Below are 26,833 nucleotides of genomic sequence, written 5' to 3'. Positions count from 1 at the left end.
AGTTGGACCTTAATATCACAAACATGGAGTAGGATGTTGGACAAACCAGAAAAGTATTGTTTTAAAACATTGCTCCAACTACACGTGATCATAACTTGAACAACAAAAAAAAAAGTCTATAATACATAACATTAACTGTGTTTGACACTTAAGTCCTACATGTCTAGCATACACTGAAAAACCCATGGTATGAGTTTTGTTACTCAATTCTAGAAAATTAAGTTGATCTGTACTTGAAATTTTTTGGGCAGTGTAGTAGAACAGCACAAGCCCAAAAATAAGCTGAATGCGTCTAATGTTGTTGTACTTGTTGGCCTTTTTATTGCTTCAGTAACTATAATCTAAGAATTGCACGAGGCCCAAATTGAGCCTTGCGGCTGATTGAGGTCAGTCTCATGTCAGCATTGAGAGAATAGAGTCAAGTGTCAGGAGAGCATTGAAGCATGTTTGAAATGTTACAGCTGATTGTCCTGTACACAAAGGAGACCATGAGTTAATTTCAGATATATACTAGACCTATGTGCATACATCAAACCCACTGGCCATATGTTGTAAAATACAAAATAATAAGAGACTAAAGATCAAAGACAGTCTCCTCAAGCTTTAAAAACACTGTGCAATTAAAATGTACATATACAGTGTTTAGGGTGAATCACATTTAGATCCTCTGCATAGTTATTTGGATTGCTCTTCCAGATGGTGCTGTAGCTGGTAGTCATGACAGAGAGGTGAGCCTGGTCCTTGAGAGTTCTGCCACCATCCCTCTTCATCACCGTCTCACCCTGCAGTACCTCCTCACACACTTAGCCAAGGTAACCAAGGCGCAGGTCAGCAATGGTCTGGACACACACACACTGGGAAAAATCTTTGGACCACTGCTGATATGGACAGGCCCCTCTACTGCTTGGTAAATTCTTCTATGAGATATTTTTAGTAAATTTAAATGTAGCAAATGTAGAATTTTGATCTGTTGAATGTGTCTTGGTAATGTTACATTGTCACATGATTGGTTTGCAGGATGTCATTCGACGAGGATTTCCCTACTCTTGTGGTGGAGAGACTGTTGATAGAGAGAACTGTGGAGCAAGACCTCACTCCTCCAGGTGTGTATTTTTTTAATAAGTCTGCTCAGATCTGTTTGCAATATGTTACAGCTCAAAGATGTTTTTGTGAATATAAAAATTTCTGGTGTGTATTTTTTTAATAAGTCTGCTCAGATCTGTTTGCAATATATTACAGCTCAAAGATGTTTTCTGTGAATATAAAAATTTCTGCTTAAATAGACTGCAAGTAATTTCTAATAGTTTCAAAATATTTTCTTAGAGACAACTGTTGTCTCCATTAGTGGTTTTTCAGGCTGCTGCATTCATTCATTTTATTAAAATAAAGATTTTCACAATGGTGTGTGTGTGTGTGTGTGTGTTTTTGTTTGTTTGTTTCCAGTTCTTCCAGCAAAGCCTTTCAAGTCAAAAATGGTACCATCAGCCATGACAGATACAAGCAGTTTGCTGAATGATGCTGAGTGGTACTGGGGAGAAATTTCCAGGTAAATAATGAACTTAGACTGTATTGGTTCAGGGGAAATTTGATCACAGTAGATTTCCATCTGTTCAAAGCATTCAGTTGTAAAACAAATGTGGCAAGTAAGTCTCCAGTTAACATTTGTACAATCCTCAGTTTATTAAATGGTGAAACCATTAATATAAATACTATTTAGCAGATTTCAGAAATTTATTTCAGTGCTGATTTGTGATTGTATAGATTATACCATTTTCCTGTTAAATTGCAGCTGGTCACAGTTACTGGTCATAAACCAAATAACCCCTATAAATAAATTTGCAGAGAGGAGGTGAATGAGAAGCTGAGAGACACTCCAGACGGCACTTTTCTGGTCCGAGATGCCTCAAGTAAACTAGAGGGCGAGTACACTCTCACCCTCAGGTAAAGCAGCACATCTAGTTTCTTGTTGCCATGTTAACGTTGCTGTTTCTCACACTGTATTTTATTAATGGATTGTGTCTCCCCCTACAGGAAAGGGGGGAACAATAAGCTCATAAAGATATATCACCGAGACAGGAGGTACGGCTTCTCAGAGCCTCTTACCTTCCTGTCTGTAGTGGAGCTCATCAATCACTACCGCCATGAGTCTCTGGCCCAGTACAATGCTAAGCTGGATACCAAGCTTCTGTACCCCGTCTCCAAATACCAGCAGGTTTGTAACAAATATGTAGCAGTTTGTTGATTGTTGAGTAAGTCTTTAAATTCACTTCACAAACTTTTCCTTTATTTACAGCGAAGTTGATCTCATTTCTTTTGTGAATAACACCAAGAACGTTACCCCAGATGAATTGTACTTTGCTTTTCAGAGTTATGTTATTATGTGCTTTTTACATGGCTCAGCTAGTGAAGGAGAACAGTATAGAGGAGGTGGGTGAGCAGCTGAAGGTCTATCACGAGCAGTACCAAGAGAAAAGCCGCGAGTACGACTGTCTGTACGAGGAATACACACGTACCACACAGGTACGAGTTTGACACAAAGAGATAAAAACACACACAAACTGTCCACACATGTACATACAACAAACACATACAGTCTGTCCTGAAGAATGAGATACTTAGTCACAGGTTGTCTTTTTACCTTTTCCGAACAGGAGCTGCAGATGAAGCGCACGGCCATTGAGGCTTTCCATGAGACCATTAAGATCTTTGAGGAGCAGAGTGAGACTCAGGAGCGCTACAGCAGAGAGTCTTTGGAGAGATTCCAACGTGAGGGCAATGAAAAGGAGATTCAGAAGTATGTTGTATGCATAGGTTTCCGAATAAACCAGCATAAACTCAAATCAGACAAACGCAGCACACTGTAAAAAAAAAAAAGAAAAACCCAAAAAACTAAGCAATACTATGCTGCTATACCAGGTTAGCATTTTTAAAATCATTTCATAGAAATGTTTTTATTGTTCTCTCAAATAAGGATCCAGAGCAACTCAGAGCGTTTAAAATCTCGTGTGAAGGAGATCCACGACAGCAAGCGCAAGCTGGAGCAGGACCTGAGACAGCAGGTCTCTGAACACAGAGAGATTGACAAGAAGATGAACAGCCTCAAGCCAGATCTCATGCAGGTCCGCAAGATCAGAGACCAGTATTTGATGTAAGGAGAAAGAATTAAAAGTTTACTCCACACCTGAATTGTATGTGCATGCACTTATTTTTACACAACAAGAATCAAACGGTCTGTAAACATAAAATCTGTTGTGTTCTGGCTTTGCAGATGGTTGACACAGAAGGGGACAAGGCAGAAGAAAATCAACGAATGGCTGGGCATAAAGAATGATGCTGATGAGTAAGTGTGTGAGATGAAGTAACACATTAGCAACTTGTGTTGTCATGACTTGGTGCTGTAGTATCTTCAGCTGTAATTTAGACAGCTAGTGGCGCTCATTGTTTTGTTCTTAGTGTGACACATGCGGTGTTAATCACATTTTTTGTAATGTTTGCCTCAGTGTTTGCTGCACTGTATCTGTGCTTCCAGCTCCTACTCACTGGAGGAAGACGAGAGCTCGCCCCATCACGATGAGTGTACCTGGTATGTGGGTGATATCAAACGAGCGCAGGCTGAGGAAATGCTGAGAGGCAAATGCGATGGAACGTTCCTCATCCGTGAGAGCCAATCACAGAAGGGTTCCTACGCCTGTTCTGTAGTGTAAGTTTGGCTCGAAGATTCACCCTGAAATGTGTTTCTAAACACTGTAAAAAGTATTCATCACAAGGCTTTCTTGATAGTAATTAAAAAATTTGCTTCTTGGGCGAACATTAGCAGACCACGACCAGTCTTGCATCTGTACTTTAAATAAAAGGCTAGATCCAAATTCCGGTTAGCTTAGCTTAGCCTAAAGACTGAAAAATGCAGAAGCAGTTGCCCTTATGCTGTCAGAAGATGACAAAGTCCAAATATTTGCATCTCTACACTATTTTTCAGTTTGGTTCCAATGATTCTACTTTGGGGAGTACATATGTATGTATGGGATTAAATGTCCCTCTACCTTCATAATATCAAAACAATTCTATTCAGCTTAGATAGCATCGTTTAACTATTTTATTACTGACAGCAGTCCTATTAGAATGCAGAAAGATACAATTAAACATCAAGTTTACATGATTGCAAATGTTCTCACATAAATTCCTTGACATTTACTATTTGCAGCTCAGTTTCTGTCTTTTTTTATTATACTTCTGAGAGATTTCAGTGGCTTTTGTTTGATAACTTGTGGTAGAAAGTGGGCTTAAATAGAAAAGAGGGTCAACAAAGGTCCACAGCTAAACCTGAACCATGGACGTTGCCTTTACATGTGCTGTAGCCATCAGTCTCGACCAGTTCATGTTCTAAAGACACATACGCCAAAAACTAAATAGTAAATCTGATAGACATTGTTTTTTTATCTGTACCCATTCTGGGAAAGGGGAGAAATGTATCAATTTTAGAGGACACTGTAAGTAAAAATTTTAAAATGTTTTAGAATGATGCTAACATGATCTCTGTTGTTTTTTACAGGGTTGAGGGTGACACCAAGCACTGTGTCATCTACAAGACAGTCACAGGTTATGGATTCGCTGAGCCCTACAATCTGTACTCGTCTCTCAAAGACTTGGTGCTCCACTACAAAAACATCTCTTTGGTCCAACACAACGACCAGCTGAATGTAAATCTAGCCTACCCAGTCCTAGCCCGCTCTCAGAACCAGAACCAACACCCAAGATGAAATATTAACCAGCATCGTAGGATCCTAACCAGGGTGGGGAAACTTAAATTTCACTCACTGGGGGAAAACAACCTTTAAACAGTAATTTGTTTTGTTTTTAAAGTGGCAGGTAAAATAGACTTGTTTTAAAAAAACTATTTGGCTGGAGGCTGGGGCTGATTTTCCACACCAACTCCAGTCAAGCAAAGAGCACTCCTTGCTTACAGCATGGCTTCAAAATAAGCACACTTGTAGCAGTAACTAAGCATTGTAAAGTTAGCCTGGTTGATGCACTAAGTTTTCAAAGTGTTACATTAGCCAGTACTGACTATACAGCGTCATTTATGAAAAAAGTGAGAAATCTACAAGAAAAAAACATTTGATACAGACAAAAAAAAAAAAGACACAAAGGTGTTTAAAGTAGAACAAGATAAGCACACACAAATAGTTTTCTCAAGATCATGGAGAAGAACAGAAGAGACCAGATGGTGGGATGATGGTAAAATGTACAGGAGGCACTTTTTTTTTTTTTTTGTTGCCTTGAACACGTGATGATGACTGTCCTTAGACAAAGGCCCGATCTGTCATCCCCAGACTGCCTGCAACCTCTCGTAGACAAAAGCCTGAGCTGTCATCTGCTGAAAGGACTGGCTTGGCCGAACCAGGCTGCTCACTTCACACTTACAGGAGGCTGAGAAACCATGGACAAAGGGGGTGTAGTCACTGGAGCCTGGGGGCGGAGGGATGTGGGAGGGATGGGTAGAAAAAAACGCTGCGGGTAATGGTTTGGGGGATTTAAAAATGTTGGATTAAATTTAAAGCTTGCTTGAGTGCCATAGTAATAGTTTTGAATGAGCACAAGCCTGTGTCTACAATAAGGGGGCACAATGTGGTAGAAAGGAGGAAGAGAAGGAAGGAGGGAATGAACAATTGATTACATAGACACAGCTACAGCTTTAAACAATACGAAAATATAAGTATATTTTTATGAAGTTATCTTTATTTCCACCTGCTTTGGCATGTTGTTCTCTCAGTAGGCCTCCTTTGGAAATGATAAGGTACAATGTACACTAAATACAGGGCATAAATTCATAGTGCATATATTTGGTATCTTGTGAATATAGAAATATTTTTCAATTACTATATACTGGATGGAGAGGTACATTGATAAATGCAGTTTGACATGTTTAAGGTTTCCTTCTAAATGGCAGTTGGGGAAAGATTCCTGCATCAAACATCATTTTGTTTTCTCATCCTTTTTAATACTGTAGCACCTGTAGCCACTGACTTAAGGCATAACTGTTAGTGCTCATCTTATGTGTCTGTCTCTATACGCTAAAGACACTTGCAGAGCATCAGTTTATGTGGTTATTTTATCTTTGGTACTGTATTTACTTCATCTCTAGTCAGATTAGACTGTTTTAATGGTACAGTGTTCTTTGCAGACGTTTATTGTTGTTTTACTTTTTTTAACGCCAATTTACTCACGGTACTTCCTTGCCACTTGCGCTTGACTGTTCATTTCATCAGAAGCTTGAGTGCAAGGCTGTAAAACATTGATGTACAGAAAAGAAAGCAGTAATATAACTCATGTACAGTAGAGTTCAGACACACATCCAGTCAGTGTATGTGACTTTATACAGTTTCATTGCTATGTTTCCTTAGGTTTCAGAATATTTTTTGCTCTTAGATTCTGTTTAGGGATCCAAGTATCCATCTAATGTGAGCCAAATGAAGGATGTTTTTTCATGTAGCAAGAAACAGAAAAAAGAACCAGTCTTTTTGCCATTTAATGTGGCCTCTGTGGTCTGAGAGATTATCTAGTATAGGATGCATGACTCCTTCCTTTAGGTTTTATGTTTGTGTGGGTGTTTTTTAAACTTGATTGAAAATTTGTGGTGCGTATACAATACAGTGTGTGGTAGTACAATGCACAACACAGCCATTTGTGGATGATTGGTTTAACAGGTTGAGTTTTCACTTCAGTTCCCTCCTGCTGTTCTTTTGCAGTGGCAGTGAATTTTTTTACGGTTTCCCTCATAATCGTTTGGCTTGAGGTAAAGATTGTACCACCTTTATTCTGTATCATTTGAAAAAACACCAATCATTTGTATAGAGGCTGCGTTATTCAGTAACTAATAGGTGATCAAGGAAAATGTGGAAAAAGGTGTCACCTGAAGTCACTTTTTTAAATTGACTTAATATAAATGTTTCTTGAGATTAATTCATATAATCTCTCAGATTTCTTACACATACAGTAGTACACTACATTTCCTATAAGTTTTAAAAATGATTTTATAAAAATGGCATTGAAAAATCAAGTCTTTCTAAATACTGCATTGTTTTAAAGGTTGTACCTCTGATTATGAAAATTAATGAGTAAATCAAACCTACACCTTTCATCAGCAGTGCTAAGCTTCCAACAGATACATGGCTTTCTAGCATATTTTCATTTCTGTATTATATTATTGTATTGTATTATAATATTTCTTCTTGAAATTCAGGCATCATTTTTTCTAACAGACCAATCCAATTTAGAAACGGATTAAAACTAAATCCAAAAGGTTTAAGTCAAGACATCCCATTGATTTCAGTCAGGGCAAATCAGATGTACTGTACTTTGCACAGTTCTCAGCAAGTAGAAAATCAGAACATTTAAACTTTAAGGACAGCAGTGCTTCTGAGTAGAGGGCTATAAAAATGTGAGTGGGAAAGAATAGAAGTGCCTTTAGTCATTGTGTTAAGCTCATCTTCTTATTGTCACTGGAGTGTTGCTCCACAAGATGGTGCCAACACCACATGCTGTGCCCCATTATTTACACATTAGCAATTTGTCTAAAACCTAAGTGTGTGTGGCAAATGAGCACCATTGTTGTGTTTGATTGTGTAGTGTGTCTGTGTGTTAAAACATGTAATTGATCAGAGAGAGTCAGATTTTAGTTGTGCCTCTTTGTTACATCTATAATTGTGACAAATTCCTTCTTCCTGGTGGGGGGCTGTACAGTAGCTTGGTGCATTCTCTCACTATGCACCAAGCTGACACTCATTTTTTATTTGTCTGGTATGTTTCTAAATCAAACTGAGAAAACATAGAAATGTGAACCATACACACCAGTGGCCCAGTCCAGTTGTTTGAAGCTCATTAATAAGCTCTTAGGTTAATGCATGCTGCATTTCTCAGTGTTTTCTATAAGGAGTCAGTTCCTTTGCGAATGGGCCTTCTGGTTACATAACCGGCCACTGCTGGCACATCCATTATCCAGTTTGTTGGACCAACACTTTTGTAAATGCACTTTTTTCGGTTCTATACACTCAAGCTAGTGTGTCTAATGCCCAGAAATCATAAACTCCCAGACGGTGGTGAACCGCAAATGTTCATAGTGTTTTTAGTTGAGAGTTTTAAGGTTTTTCAATACAGTATATCAGGTGTGATTGACATTTTCATTTATGATATTGGAATATACAGTGTACAGCATATGCTTTTGTTGTTTTTGGGTCAACAATTGTCATGTAATTTTAATGCTTTTGGCTGATTGCAATGTTTTCATTGTAGAGTTAGTTTTACTCTGTGGACTGTATAAAGTCTTTAATACATTTCAAAACATTTTTAAGGAGAGCTGCTGGCTCATTATGCAATTTGTGTCCACAAAGCAAAATTGTCCAACTTAACAAGACAATTTAGCTCATTTTTACATTTTGTTTTCCCACTTACTCGTGTGGTGGTAATGGTAGTGGTATCAGGTTACCCCTAAAAAAGTTCACAGTAAGATCTGTGGATTATTCAGGATAACCAAAACTTTGATTCTGTAAAATAGAAATGGCTGTTGAATATTTAAAATGCAATTTTTTAAGTATTTTAACAAGACAGATATAACTGGTGTCGACCATTAGTGTACAGCACTTACACAAGTGCTGACAGAAGTTGGATACTGTATGTCTGACCTCAGCATAATGAAGTGAAACTCAACGCATGGTTTGATACCACCAGGGGTGAAACAGATAAACTTGCTTCAGTGCTTCCATTTGTTGCGTTTAGGTGGACTTAAGTGACTGCGAGTAATCTGTGTTTACATGCATTTAAGAAACCCAGTAAAAGGAAATCCACTTTGTGGAAAATAAAATTTCTGTCGGACTTTAAGTGGACTTGCCACGATAACTCGTTAACGATTCTTACACTGGCTGTAATCACCCTTCTCCCACAGGAATCCACCTGGGGGAAACCAGGCTTCCCGTATACTTAAGAAATCTGCTTTTCCGAGAAAGCCGACTATAACCTGGTTACTTGATTCCATGTAAACGCATTGTGGCAGTGCTGTAGAAAAAGAAAACTGAACAGTTTCTTACATCACTTGTTAAGATGAACATTTTTGCAGTTGAACACTTTCATTTGCCATACAGTATATGCTATGGTGTCTAATAGCTAGAAGCAAGCAACCTAAGTAGCAGTGAAACCTGATCACACAGTAAGACGGGCATGAAACAAGCAGAAGCTGTTGCTGTTTTGTGGTTTAACTTGGAGTTGAGACTTGAGTCCCGTTTTTGCCAGATATGTCTCTTAAAACTCAAAGCTTTCATGCTGCTCATCTCTTAGATATGCATTTGTGTCAGAGCTTCTTGAAAAACATTTTCTATATGACAAACGATGATTCAAAAAATTAAATATTTTTTCCATTAGCTTTGGTACACTGTTAATGATATTTCTTGAAATAGCCTCATACACAAAGCACATCTTTCACTAACTACAAAGAACAAGTATATTTGGTGTTTATTAAGGTTTGAAGAATGACATACTAGAGGATATTTTGAAATATATACTTAGATATCTATATTTTTGGATGATAATTCTGATTTGGATTGTGCTTGAAACAAATCAGAATGAGGCTTTGATGTGAACATGATATTTAGACTTGAGTCACAGCTGCTTTGTATTTGAGCAGTTATTAAAAACACAAGCATTTTTACTAATCAGTTGCAGTGAGCTTCATCATGATCAGCAACAACCTTAGTGGTTACAGTTGATATACATATATGTAGTTTGTAAGCATGATTATCAGGTGCGTTCAGAAGATTAAGCAAGCTCATGTACAGTACATGTGTTTATATTTACAGAGCTCAGTCTATTTGTTAAATGCAGTTTTGGCTGATTTGCATTTATTAAATATTAGAAAAAAGTTTCTGTTTTTTGTTTTGTTTTTTTCCTAAACATAAGAATCTCTTTTGTCATTTTGAAGATTCTGGTTTTTGTAAGTAGAGGCAGTGTTAAAGGTTGCACCACAAAAGATAAACTTTGAGTCTCAGATGCTGCCACAGAGATCCACCACAGATTGGACACTGATGCTGTAACAAAATGACATCCTGCCATTGTACCTTCCCTTGGTTGATCTCTGTGGTCGCTGAATGGAAGGTCAAAGTAAAATCTGTAAACCTGACAGAGAGAAAGGTACATGAAATGGTTCATGATCACTCCTTTATTCAGATTTTTGTATATGGAACAGTGATGGCATTAAAAAGAGTTCTTTGTTGGTGCCTGAGATTTTTTATTTTAATTTTTTTTTTTTGGCTTTTTAAAAAAGCTGATAGATTTTTATGTCCAAGTGTTTATTTTTTGTTTGTTTATGCCTGTTAATGATAACCTTACAGAGCCTATGAAAATAAGCTAGCTTGCTTTTTTATTTTTTCTTCCATACAGAAAAAATTCAAATGTTTACGAAATTTAATTAACCAAATAGTAAATATGTGTTTGAGAATCAATCTGTCTGCCCCTCAAAGTGGCTGTGATTGATTGATTGATTGATTGATTGATTGATTGATTGATATGTCTTTATTTCCTCTGTCATTTGACTTGAAAATATAATGACTGCTTGTTCTGTTTGTTTTCTTTCTGTTTCAGTTTGTTCTGTTTTTATTTTTACATGTTAGAACAGTGCTCCCTCGATTTCCAAATGTTAACAGAATAGTACAGCATCATTAATTTGTCAGTAACACACAGTCTTTGTTTTTCTTACCTGCTGACTACTTCACCTTACACTGAGCCTTTTATTTGCAGGACAGAATCCTAGCTTGAGACACTGTTTTATGTTTTGCTGATTATATTATGTACAGTATAGTAGATTTCACTTTAATTATCTAGTACAATGTCATGACTCTGCCAGGTGTCCCTCTGTTAGGGGTTGTACCCACATGTTGTGAATAACAGTAAAAAAATGCCACTTGATAAACATGTAATAAACATATCTGTATGGCATATGTTTACTACATAACCACAGGTGGAAAATCAGGTATAACTTATCAAGAGGTATCCTGTCTTTGTTTTTGCACTTCACAGCAAATGATACTCAAATAAAATGGGGAATCAAATGCTCCGTTAGTTGGGTGACAGACTTTTAAGACCAAAATGTATTCAATATATTTTCAGCTTGTGTTTGTGATTTCCATTCAAAATATGGTGTTAACAAATGCACTTTCATTTCCCATTTTTCAGCCTACATTCAATCTTCTCATGTCATAACTTCTCAGTCTGGACTTTAACCTGAAAGTTTCCCAATTTTCTGATTATTCAGATGTGAATGTGTAGTATTTCATTGGTGTACAGTAGTGCATATTCAAGACCCAACTCTATATATTGGTAAAAAGGTTGGCAATAATCCTTCAGCAACAACTTGGGCAACAAATCCAAAAAATTTCTCCACATATTTACAATAATTACAACACCAATTACATCACAATGTTGCGCAACAGGGTACCTAAAGTTTCACTGACTAAGCAGCAGCAGAACTAACTGATTAACTGTTTTTTGGGCATAGTTTATAATGATGTGGCCTTCTCTTTCTTTCTAAAATGGTGAATGGAAATGAGTGGGGGAATCAGATAAAGCTACTTTACACCAAAGTGCAATTGAACTCAGAGGGAGCACTGTTATTTCAGCCAGAAGAAGCCTATTGGTTGTGGTGTGCCCAACCCCTATGCACAAAAACTTGGTAATTCTTCTTTTCTCTTGTTATCTTCGCTCTGTTGTTCTGTCTTAAATCCGATACATTTTTTTCTCTCGTGTACAGCTTGCTTAAGAGATGTGTTTGTCCTCTGACAAGTACTTTTTCATCTGTATGGTTCTTTCTTTAGGCTAATGCAATGATTTCAAGAAAATAAAAGATATATGAAAGTGTCCTATCAGGCCATTCTTGGTTTCTGGTTACATCATTATAGTGAGCATTATAGTCAGCTTGTCACATTTTTATATATATATATATATATATATATATATGAATCTTGCCCTAGTTAACATTTTCATTGGGCTCAACAACAATGGTATCCATCATGCAAAGCCTTGACTGGAAGGCATTTTATTATTTATTATACAAAAACAAATTATTCATACAACAAAGTGTCAAAAAGCAGTAATTTTGTGTGGAACTCAATAACAACAAATAATTTTACTACAAGATAGAGAAACTAAGAGGTATCATAGGAGACCTCCTAGTGAGGTAGGTGGTGTAGTTTTGACAACTAGTTGGGCTAGAAAGCAAATTATAAGTGGAAAGTTTTTAATCGACTTTGAGGAAGGAAATGCATTTAACTTATTTGCTAGGCCATAAAAAAAAAAACGGTTTTGGTGAGAACCAATGTAAACATAACTAAAAGTATCTTTCACATGCCATTAACAGCTTTGTGTTTTCAGAAGAACAGTTTCTGCAGAAGAAACTGGTTCTAAAGACAGTTGTTTTCAGTGGTGTTTGTGGTGTAACCAGAACATTTTTCTCTGGAAAGCAGCAAGGCTGGTTCCTCTTATAGTGCATGAATACTGTGAGAGGCACAAATCAAATATCAGTAACTTCCATCATGGTGGTGGAGATGTTAGCCTGATATGGATATCTCATAATCTGGGCATAAAAAAATAGAAAATTTCTATGGGATAATCCATTTAGAAGAAAGTGAGAAAATGTTTTCTTGATTGACTGACTATCGTATGCAGTATAACGTACATTTCTACACACTCAGGTAAATAATACAAAGGTAGATCAATGTGAAACTAGCTCAAATGAAATACTGTACTTCATACACACACAAAATGTGAAACTGTAAATTAAAGATAAACTTTGAATATGATGCTTTAGTTGTATGTGTTGCAAACAAAGCCAAAGCAAAAGGATGCGGACTAGTAATGCTGTAATGTTTTGTCATGCTTTGCTATGTCTTGCACTTATGGGACAGATCATATGAAAGTCATCAGATAAAGGCATTCATAAAGTTCAAGGGTTTATGCTGTTATGCTGCAGTCTGTGTATGACCTACGGACTGGGACCCTAGCTGAGATGTGCCATTGCTTGATAATTAACCACATGATGCACCCAAGTCATGTCAATTAGAATGGACCATAAAAAAAAAAGCTGATCATGGGATTATTTTTCCTTTTACGGCATGTTTTCAGTTTCTTCGTTCTTTAAATGTCCAAGAACAGTTTCATTATGCAAACCTCCTCTTACACCTGAGAAGTATTGGTAAGGTAAGGGTCTCACCAAACTCAGCTGAACCTCCTTAGTGTCTGCAGAGACCAAGAATGTGTTCAACAGTAATACATAGTTGAAGGAATGTTTTTTGTGTACCTCAGCATTTCCTTCTCAGTGACAAGTAGAAAACTAATAAAGTAATTGCAAACTAATTGGACTAGATAATGGAATTAGGGCTGTAACCACGAATAAACCTTATGACAGGATGACTGCTTGTATCTCTGCTAGTTACAAGTGACGTTATCTCGGTCACATGATCGAGAGCCAATCAAAAAAATAGAAAGCCTCTACGGGGAATCTCTGGTGATTTATTTAAAGCTGTACGGTGCACCCAGTTTTCGGTCACAGTTGTGTTACTGCCGACTTTGTTTACTAGTGGCAAACCAAAGCTGTGCGCTGCTGATCAAAATGAAGGCTCTTGTCTTGCTGATTTTGACCATTTGGTTAAACACTAAGTACGGGAGCTGCGCTCTCTCTTCCTGCTCCGTTCCTCCATCAAAATGGTGCTCATCTTTGGACTCAGCTGTTAAGTGTGGGGTAAGTTTAATATCGTGTACTAATAGGAAAAGTTCGCTAACTAGCCACTAGACTGATCATCAGTTTAACCGCTGCTCAAATCACCGCATTCTACAGGAAACCATAGCAACAGTGTTATTGACTCTGCATGATGCTTAGGTTTGGGGTCTCAGTTGGTGGAGAACCTACCGACCAAAGGGTCGGGGGTTCGCGCCCCGGTCCTACCTATCATGTGCCGAAGTGTCATTGGTCAAGACACTGGACCCCCAACAGCCCATCCCCATCTACAACCGTGCAGTGCCGGTAGAAATTGGGGAGGGTTTCTTCGAGAAGGGCATCAGGAAGGGACAAAATGACCTGCTGACCTGATGGGACAAGCCGAAAGCCGTTGATCATGATGCTTAGGCTTGGGTTAACTGAGGTAGAGGGCTAGTTAATTCACCGGTGAAATGTATTAACAGGACTTTGAGGCACATGGTCCTTTTCAACCCATCCTCTCATTCAACATGTTGTAATTGTAATTACACAAACCGACACGTTTCACGGTGATCAGCTACAGAAAATAAAGAAGTCACCGGCAGTTCTTCACTTCATCGTCGTTTACTAGTTCGAGAACATAATTAGTTGCATATTATCTATGTCATTGCGTAATAACTGTCGCTTTGGCCAAGTTAATGCAGAAATAATGCTGTAGACTCCATTTTGGCAGCTATCTGGACTCATTGAGGAAGCTTTTTTTGTCTGACTTTTTGACTATGGTAAAAAACGCTGTGGGAGGAAGTTAAACCTGAAAATTCCCCTTTCCAGTTTTATTTTGCATGACGTTGCTTCTCTCTTATCGTTGACTCCATCATGTGTAATAAACTTTTTTACCTAAAACTATTTCTTTGAAAATATTACTAATGTTATCACGCTGCAGACCCACTCACAATTTTGTACTTAAACTTGTGCAGGTGTTGAAGCAGTGCCTTGAGTCAAACTTCACCAGGTCCCATGAGGCAACAGAGAAAGTGCAGGTGGCGCTTTACTATGAGAGTTTGTGTCCTGGCTGCAGACAGTTTCTCACTCAAATAATCTACCCCACCTGGCTCTTGCTCAATGAAATCATGGACGTTGATCTGGTGCCTTATGGCAATGCAGCGGTAAGTGTTGAACCAAGCACCTTGGATTGTAGCTCCTCTGTAACTAATGGAGTGGTAATGCTGTTGTCTTGAAAGGTGAGGTAGATGAAATAAAGCCAAGAAAGTGATTACACTTTACTAGAGAATGTAACATGCTGTCACAGAATAATCAGATAAACACAATTTACAGTGGATTTTCATTTGCTAGTGACAAAATGATAAATTGTGTCATCATGTTAGTTGAGAAACTATGTTTTTTTAACTTATAAAAAACTTACCCCACCCCAGGAGAAACATGATGGACAGAAGTACATTTATCAGTGCCAGCATGGAGAACCAGAATGTTTGGGCAACATGATCGAGGTAAAGTCCAAATGCACCAAGAGAACACTATGGCAAACCCAATTAACATTTACCAGGTAGACAAGGTATACATTTTAGATATCTAGATTCAAGATTAAAACAACTTTATTGATCTCACAGAAAAATTGTGATGCCTTGTTACAGAGAAAAGTAGAAAAGAAAGGGCAAAACGTCCACCAAACCAAGACAATAAACAAGTACAAGTACAAACTACTGATCAATAAGTAAAAAAAACACCCAGTTAGAGGAGTAAATATAAATGAAATAAAAATAATAAATGATATAAAAACTGTATTTTTTAACTATTTAGTTCCCCTCCTTTTAACAGAAGGTGGATGTGATCTGCAATATAGTTATTACTAGTCCAAACTGTAAATAAAGATACTGTATCTGCAACTACATTTTAGCTGGTCAGAATTTTAATGAAAGATATTTGTAATTACATTTTGACTAGTCACAATTTCCCCTTGACTTAAATGGGAAAATGAATTTAAGATATATACAAGTCAGTTCTGACTATTCGTAATGTGAATTCCAGTTATCTTTAATTACATTATGACTAGTCAACATTTCAATTGCGGATATCTTGAATGACATTTTGACTAGTCATTATTAACTAGTCAAAACTAGATCGAAGATATCTTAATCTACATTAATCTACTGTCTACTTAGAATTCTTTTTAAGATATCTACAAACGCATTACAGATATATCTTACAAAGGCATTTCTAGATGCCGTTTTGATATAAAATGTGATGAGTGAATATCAATAATTGCATTTTAGATATTTCGAACTGCAGTTTGAATAGTCAGAATTCTGATTGGAGATATCTATACATGCATTCTGACTAGTGAAAATGTAATTACAGGTATCTTTAATTCAAATTCTGACTAATTAAAATGTAGATACAGATATCTTAAATTACATTTTTGACCAGTTCAAAAATTTCAGGCATCTGAAATTTGAATTCTTTCGCTCCAATAAATGCTAAAACAGCACAATAACAACATTGACGTCATTTCTGATATCCACAGTGTAATTTTGATTAGTCAAAATGCAGTTCATGATATCTAAAAGGTAATTATGGATATTCAATAATTAAGTGATTGTTTGTGTGTTTTGAATCCTATTCCACAGACTTGTTTAATGAACCTTAGCAGCAGTGCTTTCCAGATCATCCAATGTATGGAATCCTCTGCTAATGTCATCAAGTCAGCTCAAATCGTAAGGAAGTCTGAGAGTATATATATTACATAGATACATAGATACATACATACATACATACATATATACATACATATACATACATACATATACATATATATACACATACATACACACACACACACACACACACACACATATATATATATATATATATATATATATATATATATATACACACACACACACACACACACACACACACACACACACACACACATATATATATATATATATATATATATATATATATATATATATATATATATATATATATATATATATATATATATATATATATATATATATATAACTTCATCGCTGAAGTTGATATGTGTTTATTTTTCTTTATTGGCCTTAGTGTGGGGAACTCCAAGACCCTGAGCTGAGCTGGACCAGCATCATGAGCTGTGTGAAAGGGGACCAAGGAAACCAGCTAATGCATTTGAATGCTTTGAAAACTGATGCCCTGAATCCTCCTCACCAGTATGTGCCCTGGGTGACCATTAATGGGGTAAGGCTCCAGTGCATTTTGAGACGCCTCTGCATTCTGTGGCAAAACCATAACTACATCACAGCTAAAGCAGCAGACCAAAATAGAAACCGGACGCCCCCACTCTGCCACTGCTTATTCTTGCATTTTTTAAAAAGTGGTGCTACATTTACAGTAATGCAATCTTGTAGTTATTTTGACAATGATGTACCCAATCAATCACAGCAATCTGTAAGTGAAACAGAGCTGTGACTGCTAAAGTTACTTCATAAGAAAAAAGTAAAAAAAGAAACACGCCCTGTCTACAACAATCCTGAAGAAGAGCTGGTCACCATGTAGGGAACTGAAGTGTTAAAACTTAATTGTACTCAGTTTGCCAAATAAAGCTTGAACAGGTCATGAATTAAATTTTACAGGGCAATATCACATGTAAAAAGTTTGTAGTTTCCACTCATGTACTGTATGCACAGGTACATCGTTCAGAATGCTCTCTCAAAAATGTCTCTGATACGTCCATCCATCTTGTCTTCAACCTGTTCAGAGTCGCAGGGGGCTGTAGGCTATCCCAACTGTCATTGGACAAGGGCCAGGGTACACCCTGGACAGGTCTTCAGTCTATTTCAGCGCCCACACAGAGAGACATACACAGACAGACAACCATTCACACCCACATTCACACCTACGGGCAATTTAGAGGAAACCAGAGTATGCGGAGTAAACCCATGAAAGCAGAGAAGGAAACTCCAAACTCCACACATAAAGGCTACAGCTGGCAGGTAGCTTCAAACCAGAGACCTCTGGTAGCACTGACCTCACCACCATCCTGCCCTAAAATAAAAAATCATTTGTTTTATACATTTTAATTGGGATTTAGTGTTAACAAAAATATGCCTGAAAACTGCCCTACATATTGTGATCATTACATTACTATTAAAAGTCTGGATCTTTTAAGACTCTCATAAAACAACTGTCCATATCAAAACTGCATCTGCTGCAATGCAATCTCATGAAATGAGGGTTTCGGTTTTTCCATGTAGAGCAGCACATGGCAACGTTATACTGTTTTATTGCTTTTAGGTAAAGCTTTAGTCCTCTTTTTAGCTTAGCATTGGTAACACAGCTCTGTAAACTGGCTAAACAGTCGCTGTGCAAACCTTGCTCAAAGTTAAGTTCCTTACACAGATAATTATGAATATTTTAAGCAGTAGTTTTAAATTATCAAAGAACAACACTGTTGCATTTCCTTGGTATTGTTGGTAAGTATTTACTTGGAACGGTTTTTCTTTAAAGTCCCCAATACATGTGCCTGTCAGTTGGCCAAACTGGCCTTTTAAATGGCGTGTGACAGCCAATTAATGCTATTTTTTGTGTAACATTTTGTAAAGTTACTAATTAACATATATTATCTTTCCTAAAGCTTGCATGTAATTATAGACCTTTATGTTAACGGTTCCTCCTATGTAGGTGACACACCAGCTCTGACTTATTTACTTTATTTCAATTCGACTTTTTTGTTGTTGTTTTCATGTTAGGGACACTTGCTTGTATTGCTATTTTGCAGGAGCACACAGAAGCACTGCAGGATAAAGCCATGAATTCTCTGTTCACTCTGGTCTGCAGCATGTACAAGGTACAGTTAGCAACATCTGAATCCTATTTAATGTATTTGTTTAGATGCGATTTTACTGAATTTTTAATTTACGCACATTGATAATTATGTGTTTGCTTATAAAGCTATCATGTTTTTTTTCAGGGCCCCAAGCCAAAGGCCTGTGGAGGGTCACAGAGCCACTTCAGAAGCTACTGCTACAATGAGTGAATGAGGAGGACGACTAAATAAGGATCACTAAGGAATGTCATCAAATACATTCTTTGAAATGTCATTTTATAATTGGTTTTGCAAAGGGAACAATTGATCTCACTTCTGTGTAATTGAAAGGATATAAATAGAATTTACTTAAAGTGTTTGTTGTCATTTAAATGTTATTCACTAAACCCATAAGACCATGAATGCATTTTGTAGCCTTTTGACATGATGATGACACTCATTTGCAGTGCCCTCTGTAAACAGTCTTCTCAAAGAGTCCTGTAGATGGCACCACATCCTCAACTCCCTGGTGTCAAAGATGTTAACAAAAACAAACCCGTTACATGTACATAGGATGTGAGAGGAGAACCTGTATTTCTATAATTTCATAATACTAACTAGTTGTTTCAGTGTGATTGTTCTTAAGACATTTTTAAAGCCTACTAAATTATACATTATGCACAAAGTACATGTTAACAAGCAAACCACAGATCATTAGTAAACTCACCAAAACAAATCAGTAATTCATGAATCTGACTTTATGCTTCATGCTTTGTATTTGGGTTTGAAGCTTTGGTTCATCTAGTAGGATCAATGAAGTTCACATTTCCTGAGGATCATAGTGAATGTTTAATGTGGATTTAGATATTATTAGAAATAGTAACTCCACACAAAGCTGTGTTTATGTTGCATGGAAAAGTTGGCTGCAGCTTGATCAAAGCCAAGGTCTGTCTGGCTTAACCAGAACGACTGGATGCATGAGGTTTTCTGATTCCACAGTCAGATACACATGAATAATGACCAGTCATGCAGGCACCTCTACTACCTGAGTCTTACTCCCAGCTAACATCTGCAGGCTCCATATATTTTACTATTTCTGAAGTAAACTTTCTTTTACAGTAGCATAATTTGTATTGTAGTTGAAAAGGGTCCCAGTTGAAGGTCAAGATGCAAACTGAAAAAATAAGAAAGGTTAGAAAGTTTATCACTAAACTAATGACAACAGACGGTTTCTTTAGAGGTGGAGAAACAGACATTCTATACTGAGTGACAGCCAAAGAAATTATTGGTGCCACAGACATGTAGTCTCATCTTTGACATTTCATTTGAAGTTGACTTGTTTCCTGGAACTATGAGGAGAAATAATTCATCCAAAATTTTCAAGTTCACAGAGGTAAGGGTAATTAGTGAACCTTCAAATGCTGGCAAGAAAATCTCTAACGTTGGCTTAGGACTTATTTGTCGCGGAAGAACTGTAAGGCAAGTTAAGAGGCAAAAGGCAACTCACGAGTGAATGATAATCAGCAAAATGGAGAAGCATGCAGAGCAGAACAGAACTACACTCCAGTGGGCAAAATCAGATTTGGCCCCGATGTGTAGGTTGTTCAGGCTTTTATACATTTAGCTCAACAGCTGGGTTTACACAAAGAAAAAAGGGATGAGTAAATGCAAATCAACCTTCATACTATGTGGTCAGGAGTCTAATTAGCAACCTCTTCTCACTTTGTCCTTTTGTCTTCCATGTCTTTGAAGTCATCTGTGCTTGGTTCCTGTGGGTTTCCTGCTAGGAAGCAAATGTTCAGATGCACTTGGTTTATGGTTGATATCTAGCTAACACACTTCTTTGTGGGGCCAGAGACAGGATGTCTTGCTGTGGAGTAAAAAGTGAGGAAGCACCGGTTTAAGCAAGTTTGATACTGGGTCTACCAGAAGGGTGAAAGCGGTGAAACAGTGTTACCTAGACTTTGAAATTTCTCTCACATTATTCATTAATGTTAACTAGTTTCAAATTGTCTATAAAACCAAGATGGCAGGCTACTTGTTATGGGTTGATATAATTTTTTTGGTCTATGCAATTACATATGTGTATTCTATGCTTTTTTACCATTACCAAAGGAAATTAATGGTATTGAGCTTTTTAGTTTTAGTCTTACTTATAAGTAAAACAAAAAAATGCAAAAACAAAATGTCAGGAGTGAAATTTGTGATACAGGAATAAACAAATACTCTGTGTCTTGGTCAACTTGATCAAAAGTGGCCAACAATAAAAACCAGACAGTGTGTTGACAATTGTTTATGTAAAGGTGGAAAACCCAAGCAGATGGAGAGATAAGGTCACGGGATGCTGCAGAAAACAAGGACTCTTATCTGTTTCCCCTGAACACTGACGTTGAAAGAGAGATGCCCTAGGAGCTAAATCCCAAACACTATCTCCCTATGAGAATTGTCTATTGTGTCCAAGGTGATAGTGTGTGGATCTCAGGACCTAAAATCAGATAAACCTTCCAAAAATAGTGCCCGAGTGAGCTTTTGGGAGCCTCTCCACAGTTGGGGCAATACCACAAAAACAGCCTTGTCTGCAATTTACCTCTAGAACTTGACAAATGTTTTATATTTCATGTTTCTTCAAAGAGTTCATCAAAGGCCAAGCTTGACCTCTTGTAATTTTCAGTTCTTGAAGCTGTATTTTCAAACATGTACTAGTGGCTTTATTCTTTATTTCCTGTTTTACATGTATAAAGTAAAACATTTTATGAAAAGCAAGATACTTATCAATTTTACTAACATTATAGAAGTGCCTGGAATTCTGAGTGTGTCTGTGTTTCATCTATGTTGTGCTGAAAAGATGTTGTACTTCAGCTCGATATAGTTTTGGCCCTGGAAATCTGTTAGCTGTGTTTACAGTGCCTACATTTCCAGTCCTAACATGTTGCAATCTATTGGGAATCACTGATGTTTACATGTGGATAGCTGAATGTGTGAAAACACTTGCTTACTGAACATTTGTATGGAAGAGTTAGTCAGGAATTTACTGTTTGTGGAGAATCTAAAATTTATCCACATTTATGCGCTCACAGGCTTCATACTCATCAAACTGAGCACATTATGTGCACAGTTTATTATATTTCTGTCCTGGTTTCTTCTGCCATCCACAGACAGTGGGATTCTTTGGAGCAGGCTTCCTGCAATGATCTTGTGCAGGACCCCGACACCAGATGGGCTGTGAATAGACACTTTTCAGGGACCGTGCAGCTGCCCACGCTGTCCTGAAGACCCAGGCCAGAGGAGGGCTTTAGTAATTTAATAGTAATCAGCGACAGCAATTTCTTTACATAATTAATTCAGCGTTTATACAACATTTTACTTAAACATGAAACCTACAACTCCAAGTGCATAGATTAAAAAAACATATTGGGAGTTTTTTCTTAGTTCCCCAACAGCAAGATTAATGATTGTGTGGTCAATCAATAACTAACTCCTGTGACTTGGACAAGTTGTGGTCTTGTAAGTCAATACACATTTAAGATAAACTTTCAACCCCCTCTTCCTAACTCCTTCATTTAGGTAAAAAAGAAAAGGTTTGCGCCACGAGCATGTGGTCAAATGAAGTGTCCAGCTTAAGGCAGGGATCCTCCCTCTGTCCCACTCTTGAACAACTATCACTATAAAAGATTGGACAAACAAGTTATTATGATTATTTCTACAACATTGAAACTGTTGCTGGAAATGTCAGTAATACCTCTGTTCTTTTCACCTTTCTAAGCCATGAGTGCATACGCACACATACTGCGCACACACACACACACACACACACACACACTCTGCACTTTTGTTCTCCTTTACACAAAAAAGTTGAAGGAATGTAGACAGACTTGTTTTTTAATTAGGTTACAGGTGTAGTGCATATTATAGAAACTAGTATAGTCCAGGAACAAAGCTGTATGAACAAAAAGTTCAAAAATCAACCTATACCAACAGTTTCTAAAGATTTCAGCACTGGCAAAGGATAAATGCAGAATAAATGGACTGTGGTTGCGATTGTAGTGTAGGAAGAAATGTGGTCGTCCACCGATCCTACAGTTGTTGGATCGATCCCTGGCTCCCCCGGTCACAGCTCAAAATGTCCTTGAGCAAGACACTGAACCCCAACTTAGTTCATCCCGGTGAGCACTGGCCAGCTGCATAGCAGCTCCCCCATCAGAGTGTGAGTTTGTGTGTGATTGTTAGTGCGAATGTGTGAATGAGAAGCAGTGTAAAGCGCTTTGAGTCCCAGTAGGTTGAAAAGTGCTATATATGTTCAGAGCATTTACAGTAGCTGTGGGCTTAGATTCAGCCAAATGCATACAAACTCATTAGACAATACATTATACAGTCAGGCTCAGGCTAAAGAGGTCTTATATCTTCAACTGGCAAAGTAAGTCACCTGATCTCCGTCTAGTTGAGCTGCATTTAACTAAAGCTGCATTTCAGACTAAATGAAAGAAAGACCCCAAAACAAACCAGGTCTGGATGTGATTTCAGTGAATTAGACACTGGAAAATAGCTTAATACATTGTAATGGTTTGGATATATTTACTCTGTAAATGTTTAGAAATCAGCAGGTGAAGAGAATTATTGCAATACACATGGCTTCTGTAGTGTTGATGGACTTAAAAGCCTTATATTGTGTTCCTTGTCAGGGATGAGGGCCATGTGCTCGCCTGTTTATAAGCTCATAGTGCAGTTTTGATGCAGGGCCAGAGAAATTGTTTGAGTAGCATTAGAGGTCACAGATTGTTTAAACCTGACAGTACCACACAAGGTAAGAAACTCTAATCCAATCTGAGCTCAGATAGTTTATTGTTGTATCATTAACTGATATTGTAAATCTGTCAAGTTAATATTTATCTTGCAATAACGGCCTTTAAAATAATAATGAATTGTTGTAATGGAAGTTACCCACAGACAGATATGATGCTGGAAGTGTCTGCAATTGTGCAACCAGAACATTCTTTTATGGCTACAGTGGTGAAGACAAGGTTAAGTAGGAGTCCTCTGTGGCTCCAGTGGGATGAGCAACATGTTACCCACTACTTTGAAACAGCTTCTGATCTTTCTGAGTTATGAACATGATGGGAGTCTGGGAAGATAGTTGGTGAACAAGAGTTTCATTATTGAAAATGTGAGCCAGACTACTGGGACAAGCATAGAGAGTAGGTGATTTAGGTGTAGTTTGATACAAGCAAAAGAAGAAGGTCCCCAAAAGGTAAAACATTTTCATCCCAGAGCATGGTGGGTGGTTTTATTTAGTGAGATGGTATGCACGCCTGTCTCCATGTACAGACACAGTGTCTAAACCTTGGTATACAGACTTCAGGTATCAGTTGCTAGGACAGTTGTACTGTTAGAGGTGGTTAGCTTGGTTATGAAGTGAACAGTGACTCTATGGACAAGGCAGGGTTTTAGGATAATGTCTTGATGATTTGTTTTGTGCAACATAGAACATTTTGTAACATACCATGGACACCATCTCGCATTACCTCCTGAACCAACAGCCCAGGGACTGTAGAAGTGCTGCCACAGTAATGCAGGAATATTCTGCCCTCTCTGAATCAAAATTGGAACTGGGCAGCCTTTACCTTCTGTTTCCTTTCTGTTGCTAGATACTGCACAGCTAGTTCCTCTGACCTCCTTTTTGACTATAAAACCAAATTGATGAGTTTGAGATGCTAAAACATTGTGGAACATTGTGAGTCTGGTGATAACTATCTCTCGGTTCATCACTACACATGACCCCTTTCACTGCACAAATTGTAGCTTATACGGTGACCATGAAAGCTCAAAGCACTGCAATTTGAGAAAACATGCAAAAAAGACGAAGCACAAGCAAAAATACAAAAACAAGTTCATCAACTTGACAGAAGAGAAACACTAAGAAAACATCTATACGTGATGTCTTAGCGGTGAACTGTTGAATGCGGTGTTAAGTGGGAAGGACAGATTAAAGTCACATCTCAGGTCATACACACATCTTCACCAAGTCCTTTTAGACATTCTTTAGTAATTCTAAACTGTCTCGACATGCTTTTAACCTTAGACTGACATCCGTAGTGTTTGGGTTACATTTGGTATAGAACCCATTTATCTGTGTTCTGGAACAGTATTGCACCATGACACACACAGTACATTAGCTTAGAGTGTATGTCCATAAAGCAAATCTATTTAAGCAAAGAATCGGTTTTCCCTGCTCTCCCTACCAGCTGGTGGTCATAGGTTCAGTCCTGTGTCAGATGTTCCAGCTCCTTAGGTTATTTCAGTCACTTTAGAGAAGCACCGGTGTTTAGCTGTGAGTTCTTAATCACAGGAGGACCTTTTTTTTTTTTTTTCAGTCTGCAGTGATAAACAAGGAGATTGCGTGGGGGTAAAGATGGTGTTGCCTCTGGTCACAGATAGAGAGCGCCATCGTGATAGCACCCATGCTCTATAGCTTTTATCTACCTCTGCTTTTTATAGTCAGAGGCTCTTCATGTGACTCTTCCCGGTACGCTCGGAGCATGTGAAAGGCAAAGAGGCTGTCTCTCAGGAAATAGGCAACAGCACCTTGGGGACCAGAGAGTATGCAAAGTCGGTTTGAGTGAGAGTAAGAAAGGGGAGCTTGAGGGCCAAGCCAGGCAACTGCTCAATGTTTATACACTGGAGGAACTTGGAGAGGAAGTAATTATAGAGCACAGTTTGAAGTTGATGAACAATATGCTCCCTATGATTAAGAGTGAGAGAAGGGGGGAGGTGGAGAGTTGAGAGGAGGTAGAGAGAAGCAGAAGGGGGTAATCTGTCATGATTCTCTTCCCTGTAAATCAGACGGCCATATTTAGTTGGAGAGAGGGAAGGCCTAGCAGTAATGTAAACAAAGCCCGGGAGAGGGAGGGAGGCAGGGAGAGTACATCAACCCTAATGTTTGAGTCTATTACACAGTGCAGCAGTAAGCATGGACTCTAGGAAGAGACAAGAAAAAGGCTGATCACTGTAGGTTGAATAAAAATAAAGGTCAAAAGGTTTGATAGAAAGATCACTTAACTGACTTTTTGATTCGTCTTTTGGATTTTTTAAGTGGCTTCATTGAGTGTTTTGAATTGGATGCAGGTTCAAGTTTTGTTCAAATGGCAAAAAGTGCAGACTGGATCAGTGGGACTAGCTTCACGTGGATTTGGAAAATCAAGATCACTCACTACAACATGTCAGGTCACGAAATGTCATTGTAAAGTTTGTGTGAGAAACCAGAGAGAAACAGCGAAATTGTACTTGGACCAACATTCTCAAAACCAGAGTGAGCCTTACTCCTCTACACAAAGCCTGACCATCCGCTGTACACCATGAGTGACCTGTGCTCTGGGAGCTCTGAGGAAGAGCAGTCTGAAGTTGAGGAGAGTTCACAGGAACAAAAGGTTACCAGGCTGCCAGTCATTCAGCTCATGCCCAGGTCCAAGCCTGGCTCCCCAGGTGGATCCCCAAAGATCTCACCCAAGGATTCTCCACGTGGGTCGCCCCGAAACTCCCCGATGCTCTTCAGAAAGCTGCTGATGAACCGTAGCATCAACCTCCAGAGGCGCCGCTTCACTCTGGCCCACACACCCAGGTAGAGCGCTTTGAGGCCAGGAAGGCAAAACAGCAGTGCTTTGTGTTTCTCTGAATGAACCCACACGTCCCTTAGCTATAGTGTGCTGATCAAAGCTGATGATCTGCACCTGCGCTGCACTACTCATGTGAATATTTCAGTCACAGCTGACTGTGTTAGTCTGTTAATCACAGAATCCTCACCTCATGATACTAACTTGAATTTTGTTTGATATATTGTGTCAGAAAACTCGGTGCTAACAATATTTGGAAGTCTCTCTGCATCAATTTCTCCACAAACATCCCAGTTGCATATTGGGATGTGTGGATGGTTCATGTTTCTATGAGTCTGTGTGTTGTTAGAGTAGGAGATTGTTCTTGTCTTACAGCTGAGAGTTTCTTCACTCAGCTGCAGATGCTAAATGTGTTTTCAGTTTATTTTTGTGCTGGCAGCAGCCTTTCGCATTGTAAAAATTGCTGTCCTTAAGCTTATGTTATGAAATTGATCCCGACCACAAGATGCTCATGGTCTGCTGCAGTCTGAATAAAATCAGCTGTTGTTTCAGGGAAATTCTGAAAGCCCCATAATGTGATGATTTGTAAGGTGCTGTCTTATCGCCTATAAATGGACCAGCTGACAGATACCGACAATAAGACATAGCAGATGCAGAAATGGTCCACATTTGTGGAAGTTGTGT

General features: G+C 38.1%; 3 protein-coding genes across 10 annotated transcripts in view; all 3 read left to right on the top strand.

Annotated features, from left to right (window-relative positions):
* The window catches only part of pik3r2 (phosphoinositide-3-kinase, regulatory subunit 2 (beta)), a 33,800-nt gene extending 21,900 nt beyond the window's left edge, over positions 1 to 11,900 (top strand). For 5 of the 6 annotated variants that reach the window (XM_067473937.1, XM_067473938.1, XM_067473939.1 and 2 more), the window contains 11 exons: positions 697 to 907; positions 1,018 to 1,103; positions 1,444 to 1,546; positions 1,843 to 1,941; positions 2,032 to 2,212; positions 2,401 to 2,520; positions 2,652 to 2,794; positions 2,972 to 3,148; positions 3,269 to 3,340; positions 3,530 to 3,700; positions 4,550 to 11,900. In XM_067473937.1, the coding sequence (XP_067330038.1) occupies positions 697 to 907; positions 1,018 to 1,103; positions 1,444 to 1,546; positions 1,843 to 1,941; positions 2,032 to 2,212; positions 2,401 to 2,520; positions 2,652 to 2,794; positions 2,972 to 3,148; positions 3,269 to 3,340; positions 3,530 to 3,700; positions 4,550 to 4,757 (1,571 nt within the window). In that variant the 3' untranslated portion in view covers positions 4,758 to 11,900. Of the gene's footprint in view, positions 1 to 696; positions 908 to 1,017; positions 1,104 to 1,443; positions 1,547 to 1,842; positions 1,942 to 2,031; positions 2,213 to 2,400; positions 2,521 to 2,651; positions 2,795 to 2,971; positions 3,149 to 3,268; positions 3,341 to 3,500; positions 3,701 to 4,549 lie in introns of all 6 variants that reach the window. The other variant, XR_010910561.1, reaches the window with a different exon arrangement.
* Positions 11,901 to 13,529: 1,629 nt separating this feature from the next.
* Positions 13,530 to 18,919, top strand: ifi30a (IFI30 lysosomal thiol reductase a). The gene is made up of 7 exons (XM_067473942.1): positions 13,530 to 13,777; positions 14,710 to 14,898; positions 15,166 to 15,240; positions 16,378 to 16,464; positions 16,826 to 16,978; positions 18,519 to 18,587; positions 18,711 to 18,919. The coding sequence occupies exons 1-7, from the start codon at positions 13,649 to 13,651 to the stop codon at positions 18,774 to 18,776; spliced, it is 768 nt and encodes a 255-aa protein (XP_067330043.1). The 5' UTR covers positions 13,530 to 13,648; the 3' UTR covers positions 18,777 to 18,919.
* Positions 18,920 to 25,503: 6,584 nt separating this feature from the next.
* Positions 25,504 to 26,833, top strand: part of pde4ca (phosphodiesterase 4C, cAMP-specific a) — a 44,448-nt gene continuing 43,118 nt past the window's right edge. For 2 of the 3 annotated variants that reach the window (XM_067473935.1, XM_067473934.1), the window contains exon 1: positions 25,505 to 26,157. In XM_067473935.1, the coding sequence (XP_067330036.1) occupies positions 25,895 to 26,157 (263 nt within the window). In that variant the 5' untranslated portion in view covers positions 25,505 to 25,894. Of the gene's footprint in view, positions 26,158 to 26,833 lie in introns of all 3 variants that reach the window. The other variant, XM_067473933.1, reaches the window with a different exon arrangement.

This window comes from Channa argus, chromosome 14 (assembly GCF_033026475.1).
Source record: "Channa argus isolate prfri chromosome 14, Channa argus male v1.0, whole genome shotgun sequence".
NCBI classification, from domain to species: domain Eukaryota; kingdom Metazoa; phylum Chordata; class Actinopteri; order Anabantiformes; family Channidae; genus Channa; species Channa argus.
Note: the sequence above shows the minus strand (reverse complement) of the source record. Positions and strands in the feature narration are given on the sequence as shown.